The following is an 18,664-nucleotide window of genomic DNA, read 5'->3' as shown; positions in this document are numbered from 1 at the left end:
TGTTGTCAACTCAGAGTAACATATGGGTGTTTTATCATTACTTATGAACTTGGAATCGTTTCTTTTTGCAAGATTTAGTTGTTACTTCAATGAATATATTAGTTGTCATCTGGGCATTTGAGCGATATTTCACAATCACTATGACTTTTGTTCTATCATTACAGAACCATTCAAGGAAAATGGTGATGCTATTATAGTCATGTCCGAGTAATAAGGTGAGCTGCAATTTAGAAAATAACGCCTCAATAATTACTCATTACCTCGTTGGGCATCTTCCCTCAAGATAGCAAATCAAGTCAATATTAGCATCGATGAAGGGAATATTGTTTGAAAACGCATGTAGCCAGTATGTTTTGGCCTATTCACCATTTTGGAATATTCAAAGTCATTATGCCAATCATCATTGATTTGTGAGCAGACTTGGGAATACCTAGAAGCTTCTGAGTGATGTCATTCCCTCTTCAAGTTACAGAAGAATTGTTACAATGATAAATAGTGTCAAAAAATTGTGCAGATTAGCGTCTTTTCGGGAGGAAGACTTTGAAAGTTGTGAGCAAGAGTTCTAGTGATATAGAGAAAATCTTGAAACCCTCATCCTAATAAGATTACAGGTTGGACATTCCACCCAAACAAAATATCACAGAGGGAGTGTATTTGCCGCAATCATTAGTGCTCAGAATCCAATCGCAGAGTTGATGCAACCACTACAAGGAGATATTATAGTTCAGTCTGGCAAGTCTTCATTCAAATTGATAAACAGACGTGGACATCTAGAGTCATTGAAGACGAGAGTTGTTGAATAAGACAATCGTAGGGATCAAATACACATACTTAGCTCGAAGTTGTAATGTGTTTGTAGGTTGGCTCTCGAATGTGGCGGAGATAAATATTCGGAGAGTTCATGCACCGTATTATAGTTTAGTTTGTTTGAGCAATGAAGTTTGACGCAAGGAAATCATTCCTTTTTAGCTGCTGCAATGAAGTGCAAGATATTTGCGAGTAGGTAATCTATTCTCAAGGTTTGCACAGACACAATTATATATCAAAGAGATGAAACAAGGAACTCACAGAATTTATCTTCAAGATTGAAAATTGCAACATCAGTGTTGCATCAGATTTCCATTTGAAGCAAAATGATTAAGCTAATCCTGAGTTGTGCATCACTATCCAATCTGACTCTATTCATACTCATAGATACTAATAAAGAATGGAGCTCGGAAATAGGGGTAAACTTTAGTAGCATCAGATTAGCAATTTCAAAATGGCACCAACTAACTATTTGGCCCAAGTACTTTATGAAACAAGTAGCAAGTTGGGGTCAAAATCACAAATAGAGGAACATACTATCAACACATTGATCGTATTGGATGGATGTTTAAGCATGGTCGAGCAAACACCCTCTGACTTATTGCGGATTGCTCTTATTCCCATAGTGACCGCATTGAATCCCCTCAAGTGGCCGGAGCACTCAGATAGTGGAGTAAAGTTGTCAATAACTTCTTGTTTGATGGAAGTTACAAGAATTTTAGCACCTAAGAACCTTAAGAAGAAGAGGAAATGAAGAAGATACTTCAGCTCATTGTTGATAGCTTTCAAATCTTGGGGATATTGGAAGTCATCAATTTCCTTGAGCGGCTGCTACACTGAAGTCATTTACAAAAATCAGATTATACAATCTTATGTGTGACATGAGATTGTATGATTCAATACATACCATGTTTCAAAGTCTATTAGACACAATCAAGTAAGAACACAATGCCGATGTTGTTGCAGCCATGGAAGACATTATGGTCATGACAATTAATGAGAGTAGTGCTCATTTTCAGCCACTGCTACAAATGTTGTTAATAGTTTCAAACAGAGAACAAAACACTACAAAGGCAGCTTGTAAGTTGGTCAACAAGGTGTTCAAACAGTGTGAGCCAAAAATTTAGTAGTATAAACAACTCCAGGCTGAAGAAGAATTAAGGGCAAGGGAATTACAGGTTGTAGAATCTCAAAAAATGAGCAAGAAACAAATGAAAAAAGAGCAACTTTGTTTCACTTGCAAACATTTTTGGTCACTTGGTCACACTTGTGATGGTAACATGGAGAAAGAGTCAGCTCAAGAAGTGCAGATCAGTGTTAAGGACGTTGGGGATTCGTTATTCCAGATAATGAGCATCATGAGAGGGAACCCGCTATGGATGATAGTAAGGATTGTTCTAGCATCTTATTTGGTGAGTTGGAAGTGATTATTGACAAGCATTTTCATGAGAATGTCTATATGCATGATATGCCTAAAAATGAATATGTAGCTCTCCATGAGGATGGACTATTTGAAAACAATGGCTTAATATTGATGAGACAATACGAATGAAGATAGAAGGAAATTCTGAAAATGGTGCAGCTGAAAATGAATCCAGTATTCAAAATATAGAACAGGATGATGTTACTATAGAGGATGATTTGAAGGAACAATCAGAAATTCCATTTCAGGTTGAAGATTTTGGAGCATATAACTTGGAGGATAAGCTGAAAGTATCAACTGACATGATCATTGCAGCTTAGTGCACTTTGATAATACCCCTAAAAACATTGAAGAAACCTTATGGAAAGTTAATAATGTTAGAGAGGAGAAAGGAATAACGAATGAAATCAATGGTGCATACCTCTGTACTCTTAAGAGGACGTTAGAAAGAATGAAATCAGACTACTTGAAGCTGCTCAAAGATAGGAGTGTAGCTGTTAAACATGCTGAAGATAAAGAGGAGGAGATAGATGAGTTATGTCTCCGACTACGTATGACACATTACTCCTTATATCAAGCTGAAAATCAGAATTCTATTGCAGTCATTCACAATGAAGATGAACAAAAAAATAGTAAGTATGACACGTTACTTCTTATATCAAGCTGAAAATCAGAATTATATTGCAGCCATTCACAAGGAAGATGAACAAAAAAATAGAATTATGGAAATGACAGAGATTGTTGGAGAAATCAATACCATCTGTGGGCATGAAAAACAAAAACAATGTTTCCAATTTTTCCCACCCTAGTGAGGCACATTTTGCTAGTGAAGACCATCGGGGCCAGCAAGAACTCAAATACACAACTTCTGATTTTTACACCAGCAGTGACTTAGTCCCACTATATCATGAGCTGGAAGATGAATCATATGACTTTACTTCAAAATACGTGTGTAGGTAATCATTTCATTGACAAAGATGTTGATTTTAGCGATGATACATATGGTGAAGCAGATAATTCAAAGTTGACCTTAGTGTGTCCTAAGGGATTTACAGCTCACCTACAGATTTATCACCAACTTCTTATGGCAGTTGCCTACCTTTTGATTGGTGATTTTATCTTTCTACATACTCCAGTTATCAGTGGCCACCCAGCTTAGACTATTAGTATATTTTCAGATTTGGCTTGGCCTACAGGGGTTAGTGAGTTGCATACGGATGAGTGGGAACAACACATGTTGCGGTATACTCCATACAAGATGTGTACCTTTCCATTTCAGCAACTTATTGGTGACAACATTGTCATTCTTGATGCTGATCCACGTTATGACAGCGACATCTTGAGGCAGGATGAGTCGGTTTCCTTGCACATGGGCAATGTGATGGTCATTTATTTATTCAGTTCGCTGATTCAGGAGCTTGGAGATTCATCGATCAACTATTTCTACGCCCGGGATCGTGCTAATAGGTTGGTTTGGGATCCTAGTGCTCATAAGGTGTATAATTTGCACTTTGTGGACTATGTTGTGATGCTACACAACCGAAGACTCATAATCAGAGTTGTGCAGCCTTCAGATGCAATGGTACTTCACAAATTGACTTGAGATCCAGGGCTCATAGTGATAAACGAATTGCATTCCCACTTCGGGTACTACAGCATGGTCGGTCATGACTTCAAAGTTACCAAACAGATCTAGGACCTGGTATTAGTTTGTGGACTCATGATTGCTCAAGGGCAAGCAATCTCAAGGAGAGGACTTGTAATGTCGCCTTCTTTGGACATTAAGAATTCTAAGTCAAATTCATGAAATTTTCAATTTGGCTTATGAGAGGTTAATGAAGATTTATAAAAGGAGCAATTTAATATTAAAGGGGCATCAGTAGGAGATAAAATGACACGATGACAAAGAGACAGGGTAGAGGAAGCTACGGAGCCATGGCATTGGACAATAAAAGGAGAAGAGATGGTTTCATTTGGATATGCTTGGATTTGAGATTGATATTTTGGTTTCTCTTTGGAGAACTTTGGGAAGCTGTTGGCTTTCTCTTGTTGAGGATCCTGAAGACAAAAACCTTTAGGCTCTTCTTGGGTGGATTGGATGTAGCCCCGATTCATCTTTGTGGTGGATTCATGTCAAAATTCACACTTCAGATTACAGGGGCATTTTATTGTTAGTTCCAATCTAATTGTATTTTATGTATTTAAGATTGGTCTTGATATCTTGTTATTATATTGCTAATGTATAATACAATAACACAATCTAAGGCATTTTAATGAGAACTTACTAGTTATATTGTTGGTTTACATTGCATCAATTATTAGTTCATGTCTTGATTTTTTTAGCAAAAATTGGGGAAATTTCCATTTGGGATATTACAAAAACCCTAAGATTAAAAATCCAAAAATTGAATTAGGGTTTTGTTTCCAAAATTTGACAAAATTATGGACAAACAAAAATGGCCATTAAACCAAAAAAACCTTGCACACCAAAAAAAAAAAAAAAAATTGCATATAAAATCATGTTTTCACATGTCAATAAAATAATGGACAAATTACGCTAGTTGTAGACAAAAACATGTGGATCTAAGAACCCAAAACTTGCATCTAAACACAAATCAATGGCCACAAAACGCAAAACAAAATCAATTCACTTTTTTGGCATTTCCTATAATTGAAGGATTTTGCTTTCACACCCTATTTTCTCATGGCTTCTTTTTCAGCCTATATTTTATTGTAATTGTTTTTTCTTTAATATTTTTGCAGTGATGTATTCCAAAAATACCATAATCCTTGACAAATAACTGGATCCACTGAGGATGTGTTGAAAGAATTGTGAAAACTGAATTAACTTTCCGAAAACCTTAAGAACAAAAATCCAAAAATTGAATCAAGGTTTTGATTCCAAATTCTGAGAAAATCATGGAAAATCAAAAATGACCATTGAACAAAAAAGCCTCGCGCACACAAAAAAAGCACAGAGCACATAAAATCATGTTTTCATAGGTCTCTAAAATAACGGATAGGTTAGAGAAATGGAACTACGCTAGTTGCAGACAAAAATTTGTTGATCTAAAAACCCAGAATTCACAGATCTAAAATGCAAAGCAATGGCAGCCACAAAACACAAAACAAAATCTCATTGCAAGCAACAAAATGCAAAGAACTAACATCTAAACAAATACATAGTAAAAAGGACTTGTGCATGGGCTCTCTTTCCACTACGAGTTGCAAAATGCAACACTATGAATAGCTCACACATAAAAAAAAAATGTGGGCTTTAGCAAAATGCCCATGAATGGGGGAAAATAATGCTAGAAAAGTCAGAAACCCTCATATTCTTCAAGGAACTCCAAAAAAATGCTTCGCCAATAATCCTTTCTCCAAGCCACAAACCAAATAGTTGCGGGTTTACAGATAGAAAGCCACAACCACAAAAAATATCTTTGAAAGTTTCTGCTGAAAACAAGTGACAAAACACACAAAAAGAAACCCACGAATTGCATGCCTAGAGCTTTACACCAAAAAACAAAAAAGTAAACCTTTGACTGAAACTTGTTTTTTCAAATAACTGAAAAAAAAATTAATTGAGATTTTATAAAAAAACTTACAAAATCCTGAGCCCTCCCATGAGGGAGTCGGACCTAGACCCAATATGATATCATGAAACTCAAAAAACTAATATAATTGTATTACCAATACATCGAATAGATAGAGTTTCAAACACTATGAACAACGTTAACGAAAAAGCAAAATCGTCTAAATAAAGACAATTAAATATAAAACTGATTAAGACAATTCTGAAATAGAGCCTAAATGACCATTAACTAAGATTATAAAATAACGAGCCAAAAATAGCAAGAATCTAGGATAAAAATGCTCTAAAAATCTTGTGCACTATTTTGCATCTTATTGATTATGATTTCCCCAAAGGTAATTGTGCTTTGGTCTCCCAAAAAATGAGCTAATCAGGGACGAGATCCCTTTATTCTAAGGTGCTAATGCTTTCTGTTTTACTCATAGTCTTCATTGAAGATTTTGTGTCAAGAATTTCATCAAACAAGGAAGAGGTTTTGGCTGGCCTATCTTGGTATTTTGAAAAGATGGAGCCTTCTGGTGTTTCCTCCACTACAATAGGAATTTATTCCATTTCCTTGTGTTTGGTTCAATGAAAAGTTCAATAGGTTGTTTAGGGTGTGATGCATTGAATGGGAAAACACCTTACCTTTCTTGTTCTGTGTCCTTTGATGACTTATGAATGTAGGCCTTCATTTCTAGTACTTTCCAGACATCTTAGGATGTCGATTTAAGAGTTATGAAGTATGACTTTTCTCCATTATGGTCAAAAAAAAGTCTATTCGTTACTCGCACATTCTGCCAAAATGCCCATGTTCATGGCAGTTCATTTGAATGAACTATTCTCATTGTTTGAGGTTTTTCCAAATCAATAGTAATACCATCCATACATGGCATAATTTTGTCTAAGAGTGCTTCTCTAGATCTTTTCTTATACAGATCTTAACATAGTTCAGAACTCTCTCTTAAGTTGGTGTCATTGCAGGATGATTCAGATTCTGGAAAACTAGGGCACGCCAATTTAACAAAAATTGAAAGCACCACTGAGAAGAAAATAGAAAACCAAAGTTTTATTATGATAATAGATAATCGTCTATTATTAATTAATGGTAAGCTATTGTAAATATCTAGTTAGATTTAGTTAGTTGTAGCTTTTTTAGCTTTCTCAGTTAGAATAGAATGTTTCTATTCTTTATGATCGTTTCCTAAGGAAACATCGTTTTATTCTTTTGTATATAATGACTTTTCGATCTCTATTAATAACAAGTATTTTCCAATTACTTCGTAATATGGTATCTTAACCAATACTTCAAATTTTTTCAAAAAACTTAAAAGAAATTATTTGTTAAAAAAATTTAAAATCATTTCAAAGATTTTTCCACATAAACCTAGCTAGGGTTTCCATTTTTTGATACGCCTTCTTCTGTTCGAATCTTGAAGAATTACAAACAACAAAAATCACCTAATTTGTCTACAAATCATTTGATCTCTAGTTCGTGGTTTGTGAATGCAAAGATTCGATCATTTGCCTGCATCAAGTGCAAATTCCTAATCAAATCGCGTGCATCATGTGATTTTTTTTCAAAATCACGTCTGATCAAGTGCGTGGCAAACTGAGGAGCTGTTTGTCCTGTTTTTGGCTGTCATTTTTCTTCTTTCAACACACTTCAAACACCACCTTTGGTGTCGTTTCTGCTCTCCAAAGCCAGGAACGACCAGAGATCTACTGCTTGCAATCAAAATTCGACAATTTTTTGCTTCCAAACTCAATTGTTTTCAACAAATCTGATCTTTCATGGCTATTGACTATGTTTTTTTCGAAACAAAAATTTTTTACCTTGAAAAAAAATTGATCACAGATTCTTAGTGGGTTTTCGAGAGCTCAACTAGGTTGTCGTCCGTTTTTTCTGGGTGCCTTGTTTTTTGTGCCTCAATTTTTGAGCCAACGGATCCAAAAAATGACAACATATTCCTTCTAGGTTTTTGAGCTCTTTTCTGGGTCACTCTCCGAATTTTATGGGTCTTCTATATTTTGCCTTGAAAAATGTGTATTCATAGATTTTCACATTTTTCATTGAAAAACGTGCCATGGCATCTCTGACAAACATTCTTCTCAAGCACAACTCCAAATTCAATGGTCAAAATTATGACACTTGGAAGCAACGGATCATCGTGATTTTTGAACATCAGAACACCGATCAACTTGTATTGGGTGTTACGAAGCATCTGACTACTCCTGGTCCTTATCAGGATACACGGGATCTAAATAATCAGGAGGCGGTGATGCTTCTCAAATTATCTGTGGCTGATGATCAATTTTCTCAGATTCCATTCGGCAAGACAACTGCCAAGATCTGGACACATCTCAAAGGTCCTCATAAGACTTCTAACAAAAGCGGAGCTTTCTTTCTAAAGAACACTCTGTTTTCTATTGTCATGGATGAGCGCACCTCGCTCCAAGCACACCTGAATCGAATTTAGGAAATTCATGACAGTTACCATCGGTTGCAAGATGGAGGCAGAGGATATTATGTTTATCACTCTTCGGAGTTTACCAAAGTCCTATAAGCATTTTATCGACTATCAACATCATTTCTTCTGGTGTTGATTTGAAGCTCACTAATCTCTGCACACTTTTGCTTCAGCAAGATTGGTGGAAACAACATTTCGATAGCAGCTCCACCTCCACCTCCACAGAGCAGGCCTTTGTTGCGAAATCCTTTCAAAAGGATAAAGGCAAGTTTCAAGAGCCATCTCAATAAAAGTTTTCCGGTCTAGCATTTCCCGAAAAAAGAACATTCAATGCAACTACTACCACAAGTTTGGACACATGAAAGTTGAATGTCGAAAATGCTTAGCTGTACAATCTAAGCAATTAGGTTCACATCCCAAAGCGAACAGTGCAGAGCACACTAAGCAGACAAAGTTTGCCTTTTACGCCTTCATGGCTAAAAGACCTCCAGATCATGTGAAGTCGTCTCCCTGGTACATTGATCCAGGTGCCTCTCATCATTTCACTCATCGTAGAGACTGGTTTACTAACTACCAGCCTTATTCAGACTCTGTTATTTTTGGTGGCGGAAAAGGGTACACGGTTGTCAGCAAAGACAACATTCAGATTCAGTCTGCTAGGAGGAATCCCATATTCCTTGATGTGTACTATGTTCCAGGGATGGAACTAACTCTACTCTCAATTAGTTAGCTGATGCGACATTCTCCACACTTGGATGTCACCTTCAATTCACATTAGTGCACCGTTTTTTATCAGGCGACTCAGTCTACTGTTATAGTGGGTCTTGAGGATCACGATCTTTTCAAACTTACTAATTCTGGTGATTCTCAAGCCTTAGCTATGGCTGCTCGGTAGTCTTCTGTTAGCACACTTTGGCATCAATGATATGGGCACTTAAACATGCATTATCTCTCACAGCTTGCCCGAGATGAGCTTGTTCTTGGATTGCCAAAGATTCAGTCTCAACAGCTTGGAGTTTGTGATGCATGCCACGCTGGGAAGCAATATCGCACACCTTTCCCCAAGGGCGATTCATGGTGAGCTTCTTAGGTACTTCAGCTTGTTCATGCCGATATCTACGGCCCTATGGCCACTCCTATTCTTGGGTCCGAGTATTTTCTATTGTTTGTTAATGACTTCAGTAGAAAAAAGTGGGTGTATTTCCTTAAAAAGAAATTGGATACATTTCCAGTATTTCAGAAGTTTAAACCTTTAGTTGAAAGAGAGTCTGAGAAATCTATTATTACTCTTAGATCAAACAAGGGGGGGGGGGGGGGAATTTAGTTCTAATGTTTTTCTAGCCTCTCAAATACACACGGCATCAAATGCCAATTAACCACACACCACAAGAAAACAGTGTAGTTGAACGTTGGAACTGGACAATCACCAAGATGGCTTAATCCATGCTCAAACACAGAAATGTTCCACAAAAGTTTTGGGAAGAAGTAGTTAACATTGCAGTTTATCTATTGAACTAGTCACCCATAGTGGCAGTCAAAGGTAAAACTCCAGAAGAGGCCTGGTCAGGCCGCAAGCCCAAAATCAGTCACCTGAAAGTTTTTGGCTCCCTTGCTTTTGTTTGGATCCCTAATGCATCACACACCAAGTTGGATGCCAAGAGTCAGAAACTCATGCTTGTTGGATATAGCAATCTTCACAAAGCCTACCGCTAGATCAATGTTGAGACATCTCATCTCATCTGCAAACATGATGTAGTCTTTGATAAGGAGTGAGGACCATTCGTGCCTTTTTCTCTTGTTCTTGATCCAGCAAACTAGCCTATGAAGGCTCATGATTTGGGAGTTTGGCTTCCATTAGGTCCACCTGATGGGAGGGCTCCAATAGCTCCTATGACTCCAGTTATACCAGTGATACCTATACAGACACCTCCAGCTTCTCCTACAAAATCACCTCGATTTGTAGATGCTTCACCTGAGTTTGATCCAAATTCTTTTGATGAGGAACCTTATCACCAAGCATCTCCTCGTACTAATGTTGGTCGTTCTCCTCTCCGACCTAAGTGATGGGCTAAGATACTTGCTGATCTTCGTGATGATGAGCTCATTGATAGAACTACTCGAAAAAAAAGCAAACCTACAGAGTCTATTAACTTTGCTCACATGGCCAACATTCACAGTGTGTTTGATCCTAAAACGTATTCCGAGGCTAAAGGAATTCCAGAGTGGGAAAAGGTCATGACATCTAAACACTAGAGCCTATTGAAGAACAACACCTGGGTCCTTTCTGAATCTTCCACCAGGGAAGAAACCCATTGGCTGCAAATGGGTTTACAAAATCAAATACAAATCGAATAGTACATTCGATAAGTACAAAGCTCGTTCAATTGCGAAGGGCTTTTCTCAGCATCAAGGCATTGATTATGAGGAGATCTTTGCTCCTACTGCAAAGATGAGCACCATCAAATTAGTCCTAGCCATGGCAGCACAGTTTGGCTGAAAGCTCCATCAGATGGACGTCAAGAGTGCTTTCCTAAATGGTGATCTCCATGAAGAAGTCTACATGACGCAGCCTTCTGGTTTCAAGGTTGCTAGTAAAGACCATTAGGTTCTCAGATTGGTAAAATCTCTCTGTGGCTTGAAGCAATCCCCTCGGGCATGGTACATAAAAATTGATAAGTACCTCAGTGATCAAGGCTTCAAGAGGAGTTTTTCAAACTCAAATTTGCACATCAAGATTACTGACGATGACATCATCCTTCTAGTTATTTTTGTGGATGATCTAATCATCACTAGCAGTTCAGCATCTTTGATTAAAGAAATCAAACAAAATTTATGCCAGTCTTTTTATATGACTATCCTTGGGCTCATGCATTATTGCCTAGGTGTTGAGGTTTGGCAACAGTCTTCTAGTATATTCATCTCTCAGTCCAAATATGCCAGGGCCCTATTAGACAAATTTTGTATGCAGGATTGCAAGCTTGCATCTACACCTATGGAGAAAGGTCTCAAGCTATCCGCAAAGTCTGATTCTCCTTTCATTGATGATACAACATACAAGCAACTAGTTGGCAGCCTCATCTACCTCTCTATTACTAGGCCTGATATCAGCTTTGCAGTTAGTTATATTTCACGCTTTATGATGGCTCCTAAGACTGATCATTGGATGGCAGCAAAGCCTATGCTTCATTAAGTGAAGGGCACTTTCAATTATGGACTTTTGTACTCTCAAACTTTCAATTATGGACTTTTGTACTCTCAAAGTTCTAATCCCAAACTTAGTGGGTTCACAGATTTAGATTGGGCAGGCTCTGTTGATGATAAAAAGTCAACTTCTGGGTGTTTTCAATTTGGGATCCGATGCAATCACATGGACCAGTAAGAAGCAGCAAGCAGTTTCTCTCTCCTCTACAAAGGCCGAATACAAAGGGACTGTCAAGGCAAGAGTGAAATTGTTTGGCTTCGTTGGATGCTTAGGGATATGCAGATGTCACCAGCCGAACCGACTACTCTATCTGTTGATAGCGAAGGCGTTATCAAGTTAGCATGAAATCCAATCTTTCATGAATGAACCAAGCATGTGGATGTTCACTGTCATTACATATGACATTTGGTTGAAGATGGGACTATAGATTTGCAGTATGACTGTACCACAGATTAGACTGCAGACATTCTCACCAAGCCTCTTGGTCCTGATAAGTTTGTCAAATTCAGGGGACAGCTTGGTGTTATAGATAGATTAACCATTAAGGAAGGGTATTACAATAATAAATAATTATCTATTATTAGTTAATGGTAATCTATTGTAAATATCTAGTTAGCTTTAGTTAGCTGTAGTTATTTTAGCTTTCTTAGTTAGAATAGAATGGTTCTATTCTTCATGATCATTTCGTAAGGAAACATCATTTTATTCTTCTGTATATAATGACCTTTTGGTCTCTATTAATAACAAGTATTTTCCAATTACTTTGTAATAAGTTTTAGGGAGATGAAGAAGCAAGGTTCAAATTAAAAGTATGCCTTTGGTGAAAGACTAAACAAGCCATGACTTAAAGAATGTCCAACTAAAAACCGTACAGAGGCCCAAAAACTGATTCTACTAAAGTATTATGAAATATTGATGGTGGTTCTATGTTTGGTATCAGTCATTTATATCTCTGAAACATAACTTAATTCATTTACTTCCATAAAATATCTCTAGACTAATCAAGCAATTTTTTGAATGAATAATTGGAGCAACGATATCTAATGCACAATTGTGGGACAAGACAGTAAATGCATCTTCTACAAAAAAATCACTTTAGTGTAGTGAGTGAATTAATAAAATTGGGAGAAACATTGAGAAATTTTATTCTTGAATGGAATTTACAATATGTAAAAAATGAACTAGTAGATTAACATGTAACCAATCAAATACGAGACCAGCCAACCACTATTTCCTAGGTTTATAAAATCAGCCAAGTTGTCAACCAAACCTTTAAAATATCTATTAATATGGCTTAGAAGCTGTATTATTTAGGATTTCAAATTAATGTTGAGTAGCACCAACAAATTGACCTCTACATGAGAATTCCAATAAATCAAAAAAAGGCCTAAATCATCCTCACAAAAATGTCTAGTTCTCTACATGAAAATTCTAGATAAATGGAAAAGAATCTAAAACCACCCTCATAAAAATGTCTAGTTCTTTAATTTTAAAGAATGTACAATTTAAAGGTCATAGTGCAAGTAACATACCAAAGCTTGATCATGAAGCTGCTGACTTTTGTTTTGGACCTGCCCACATCAGATATATATCAAATCAACTTCCTTTCATCGATTTAGAACTTACCAATTTCAAAGCACCTAAAAATCATCTTTTGATTTGCCAAAGATTTTTGCCATGACGTAGACAATTTGATACAGGTGACCCAGAGATTACAGCGAAAGGAGTCGTCCCCCAACGCTGCATCATAAGCAAACCGAATAGCCTTGTCTCTATACAACAATCAAGTATGTTTGCCAACAGGGTGTCTGCCCAATGCAGATAAAGTTGCATCTAAGTGGGATCATAATTAAAAAAATTGAATCTGGTAACTGTTGACTCAGGAGCAAAAGAGCCAATGTAAAGCAAGAGGCTGTGGATGGTAACAAGAGCCAAGACTTGTAGAAAAATGATAAGGAAAAGCATTAATCATATTTTTTTGACTCACCTATTGATAGTCATTTAAGACAAGATATTTTCAGGTTAAGGAAGAAAGCTTCAGTCTCTCAAGAAAGCTTCTTTCTGATGAGAGTTTGTACAGATTCTTCTTTGGATCTGTGCTCAGTTTTTGTCACAAGATAAGGCTATTAAAGCTCAAGAGAATCAAACATTATCCAGGCCGATGATTTGTGCAGCTCTTCATGAGCCTTGAGAATATAAAGGAGTTAACTGATATAAATATGAGGAGGACAAGAATGAAATAAAAAATCTGTTCAAACTTCAGATTCACATTGACTATTGGAAACCACAACATACTGTGCACTTCCTTACAAGATTGGATGCATTCAACACAATCAAAGAGACATTCATAATAGAAGTGAAAGTGAATGCGGAAGACAATCTACACTATTTCAAGGATGCATTGTTTGCTAATGTTTGATGTGGTACTCAAATCTCTATGCCAATAAGCAAATTTCATGTAGAGTATCATTCTGAAAATCTAGCCTTGGGACACATTTGCTGGTGATCGTAGAAGAAATATTTTCACCTCTTGGTATTGGTGGAGAAAATATATGTTTTATAATTACCACAATTTGACTTTCAAGCAAGAGATTATTTGTGGCATAGCTACTATAAATTTAAAGAAATCATGGTCATTGATTAGAGTGTCCAATACCCACATTATTGTGTGCATAAATTCACTAAGAGGGCTAAAAATATCTTTGTTATGTTGACAACAGGAAATTTGGAGAAAATAAGTTTAATGATCAGAAGCAACCGTGCTTTCAAAGGGATGTTCCCTACCTCAAATATTACCGCATTGTTACAAAATTTTCATAAAGAGGTCAATGATACCTAAGGAATTATTGAAAGGGGGCAATATATTATTCAAGGGAGGTACTAGGTGAATAGCTGTTAAGGATTTCATCATTGGTGCATTGATTGTGCTGTAATAGGATTTAAAACAATCGTTATTGGTTCTCATAAAGACTAAAATTAATAGTGTCATACCTTAAAAGTCAAAGAAAAGATAAAAAATTGAATGTTGTCAATGCAAATCAAATTGAAGGTGTATTATTTTAGAGAGGGATCAAAATGTCAGAAATTTAATAAAATAAATATTACTTTAAAATGGAGAGCATGAGCAGCGGCACCTAAGACTTTTTGTAAGAAGTTTACATCAAGGAGGGAGGATATGTTCTTTCCTCACAACAGATCAAATGAGCCTCAAAACAAGAATTTGCAAAGTAGCAAACTAATTAGAGGATGGACACACAAGAGGTTAGAGGAGATTCAGCAACCTTTCGTGAGTGACTAGCAACAGGGTACAAAACTGGTTTAGTGGTAAAACATTTTTGCCACAATGGCTAAAGCCAAGATCAATTTCCAAGTGGCAGCAGCAATTATCTAATATCATTTGTGATCAGAGTTGCAACGATTTATAATGGTGGCTGCATTGGCAACAATATGGACTTGGTTCTCAAGCATTTATGTTGTGGTTGGATGTGTGTGTCCACAATCACTATTCTTGATTGTTTGTGCATGGATGTTTTAGTCTTCATTTACACAGTGATGTGTATGGATGTGTTAGTCTTCATTTACACAGTGATGTAAGTGATTGAATGTGTCTGTCCCAAGTCACTATTGTTATTTGCTTGTGAATGGATGGATGGATTTATCCCCATTCACAAGATTATGTAAACATTTGGATGTGTTTGTCCCCAGTCACAAATATCAGTGATTATGATTGGATGTGTGCGTTCCCAATCATAATTATTGTGAGTAGATGTGAGTGTCCTTGTTTATAATCTTGATCTTGGATAGATGCATTTGTAACTTTGTCCCCATCCAAAGTTGATGCAAGACCTTGGCTAGATGTATTTGTCCCTATCCTAATTTGATGTAAGACCTCGGATAGATCTATTTGTCCCTATCTTTGGTTCCATGGTGGATATGTTTATCCCTATCCTTGAATGAAAGCATAATGAGGCTAGTCCCACTATTGTTTGTCAATCTGTATGTCCCTTCTCATGATGAGCAACTAAATGTTGTCATCAAGTATAATTTCTCCACTATCCCCATTTGGAGAATGAGTCATTAGGGGGGTGTTAGAAATATTGCATCATGGTCTATTTAAACAACTCGATATATTTGGGAAAGTTGATTTGGGGGTTTCCTATAATGTAGGAGATTAAATTCTTATACGTATATAGATATAATTGAAAATGAAGCATGTATATTTGGGAAAGTTGTTTTGGGAGTTCCCTATAATGTAGGAAATTAAATTCCCATAATGTAGAATTAATTGAAAATGAAGCACATATATCCTGTTTCTAATTACTGCAACTTCTAACTTTGTCTTCCCATCATTCTAGCAAATCATATCCAAAGGACCCTTAATATTTGGGAGCTTTTCTGTTTATACCAAAGTTTCCAGACTTAGACACAGCTTGCACTCAACAAGACTGACCTGACTCGAGACTCCACAAAAAACTCAAGTGAAAAAAAAAAAACCAAGAAATTTAACAATTAAGACTTTAAAGCTTGTTTCATGCACCTTTATTTGAATAAACCTTGTAGACACGATAACATCATCAAATAAAAGCTATTATGAAATTTTGATCACATTCATGAATATACATTGATCACATAATTCTGTTTATACCAAAGTTTCCAGACTTGGACACAGCTTGCACTCAACAAGGCTGACCTGACTTGAGACTCCACAAAACAAAGTGAATAAAAAACCATGAAATTTAACAATTAAGGCTTTAAAGCTTGTTCCATGCACCTTTATTTGAATAAACCTTGTAGACACGATAACATCATCAAATAAAAGCTATTATGAAATTTTGATCACATTCATGAATATACATTGATCACATAAATATAAACACAAATTGTATCTGAAGGAAATGTTGACGTTTTATAGCTTCAGTCGGATAGACCTATATATATTTATATATGAGATATAATTTGTATTCTTTATATTGAGATATAAGGTCATTATGATATGATATATATATATATATATATATATGAGATTAAATTTGTTATTTTTATTATCTAATTAATGAATAGACATGTCTATTCAAGCCGCCCCCCACCCCCTCTCTCTATCTATATCTAAGAGGATGTTGCATTTGGAACACGCATACCAACAAATGGTAGTGCTTAGTCCATTTGCAGCATATTCAAAAAAAACCAGCATGGCATCAGAGCCACTTGATCTTAGGGATCTTTCAAAAGATCAAGTCTGAATCAAACATCTACCTTGATCAAATTGCTATCGGCGATGATATCCTTCCATTTGATATGCCTTGATGGTATGAGATCACTATCCACAAGGGAAAATTTCGCAGATGATATGGAACACAGCCTGTAAAATCACATCATTACAATATGGTGCCAAGAGAAATCAATGTCTTCGGAAATGGACAACTGTTTACTTTCAAAAAAATTCTTCTATTGACTTGGGAGTAATCGGTGCTTCTGCGAAACAGATCTAGAAGGTGTTACATCCCAATTTTTGACCTAGCCTGAAATATAGACGTTGAGGTTCACATGAAGTCAGTTGGCAATTTAATTTGATATAATCTAGCGAAATGGTAAGATAGTTAGTCGTTATGATTTCAAGTGAAGATGACATGCTAGTTATTCATTAATCGCGAATTCATGGAATTAAGACGAAAGGTACTAATATGATTATTTATAATTTATAATTTAATTACAGAGAAATTCCTTACAGGGAGCTTGTCGAAGGAGTGGAAGCATTGTCAGAAAAGAATTAGGGAGGGCATCACCATCATTGGACAGACAGGTAGAGGACCTGGCGATTTGTAACAGGACTCATCTCTGGAATTGCATGAGTTGTTAATAATTAATTTAATTTAATTAATTAAGTTTAAATATAAACGTATTCTTAAAAGATTTTAAATTATCGTTTGTCATATTATTTTTAATAATAGTTTATATATGTGCATTTGAATATAAAAATGTTTTGGCATCTTTATATTTTAATAAATTAATAGAATGATGTTGTAAAAGTACTTATAAGATTTTAATAATTTTCGAATTATAATAATATTTGAGTTATTTTCACCTTCCAACTCTATTATTTCTAATTTAATATTCTTTAATGTTAGCACTTAGTCATTGATTTAAACATTAAATAATATTAATAAAATAAAACCTTTAATCTTTCACCTTCGATTTAGTATATCTTCCTTTTCATATTTCTTTTCCAACCGATGGAATGCAAATCAAAATTGAGATCTTGTAACGGCAAGAAGCCGTAAGGTCAAGTTTAATTTAATAAATATGCTAGCCTTGTCGTCTATCGAGACATGAATACTTGTCTTCCTTTCATTCTGAAAAACGTCTACCACCCTGCTCAGCCACGGTACCCATAACACCATTATTTCTCATCTTTGTATTGCTAGTTGTCGTTTGTACCTGCAAAAATCTAAAGGAAGCAACCGAGCATAGATATAGTTAACTTGATTGTGTAGCCGTGAGTCAAGTAAGGACGTGTTTGAGTTTTATTTTCCATATTTCATTTATAGATTCTTGTACTTTATGAGTCGGGTCTTGATTCAAACCTTATGTAATACTTCAGACTGTAACAATCATGCTATTTACTTTATATTTTGAATTCCTGTTAATGCCTTATAGTCTGCATCCATGAATCGCTTATTGAATAGTTGGGTGAATGATAGAGAATGCCGACAGTGACAAAATTAAAGTTTGATTGCTCTTTTCTTTCTCAAAGTAATACTGTATGCCATTACTTGTAATTTTCTTTTGATAATTTCATCACCAAATCATGTTAAACTCTGCATGTGGAATTGTAAATCGTACTTGGATGGTATTTCCTTCTAGGCAAAGTTAATATTCAAATTAATGATTGATACAAAGAAATATAGGTATCTTTAGTATAATCTATTAGTGTTGTGGTAGAGAATATTTTGTCAGCATTCAAAATGGTTCGTGAGTGCAATGAGTTGTTCTTTTCTAGTTTGCAAGTTGGATATCATATGAGTTCATCTGCTGTATTTGTGTGTATTGAGAATTTGTTTTCAAGGATATAGATATTGAAAATTGGTTGCAGATATAAGCGTAGGAGACAAGTAAGAATGTTGCCGAATTTAGAATAGCCAGTCGTGTTTTCTTTCTAATGCAACTGTTGAATCAAGAATGTTCAATGT

General features: G+C 35.8%; 1 protein-coding gene across 4 annotated transcripts in view; it reads right to left on the bottom strand.

Annotated features, from left to right (window-relative positions):
- The window catches only part of RRP41 (3'-5'-exoribonuclease family protein), a 196,411-nt gene that overhangs the window by 152,184 nt on the left and 25,563 nt on the right, over positions 1 to 18,664 (bottom strand). For 2 of the 4 annotated variants that reach the window (XM_089832721.1, XM_089832727.1), the window contains exon 5: positions 13,010 to 13,048. The exons of the other annotated variants lie outside the window; for them this stretch is intronic. In XM_089832721.1, coding sequence (XP_089688847.1) covers positions 13,010 to 13,048 — 39 coding nt within the window. The remainder of the gene's footprint in view (positions 1 to 13,009; positions 13,049 to 18,664) is intronic. 4 annotated transcript variants of the gene reach the window in all.

This window comes from Cupressus sempervirens, chromosome 1 (genome assembly GCF_028749045.1).
Source record: "Cupressus sempervirens isolate cs-2001-9-10 chromosome 1, ASM2874904v1, whole genome shotgun sequence".
Classification (NCBI taxonomy): domain Eukaryota; kingdom Viridiplantae; phylum Streptophyta; class Pinopsida; order Cupressales; family Cupressaceae; genus Cupressus; species Cupressus sempervirens.
Note: the sequence above shows the minus strand (reverse complement) of the source record. Positions and strands in the feature narration are given on the sequence as shown.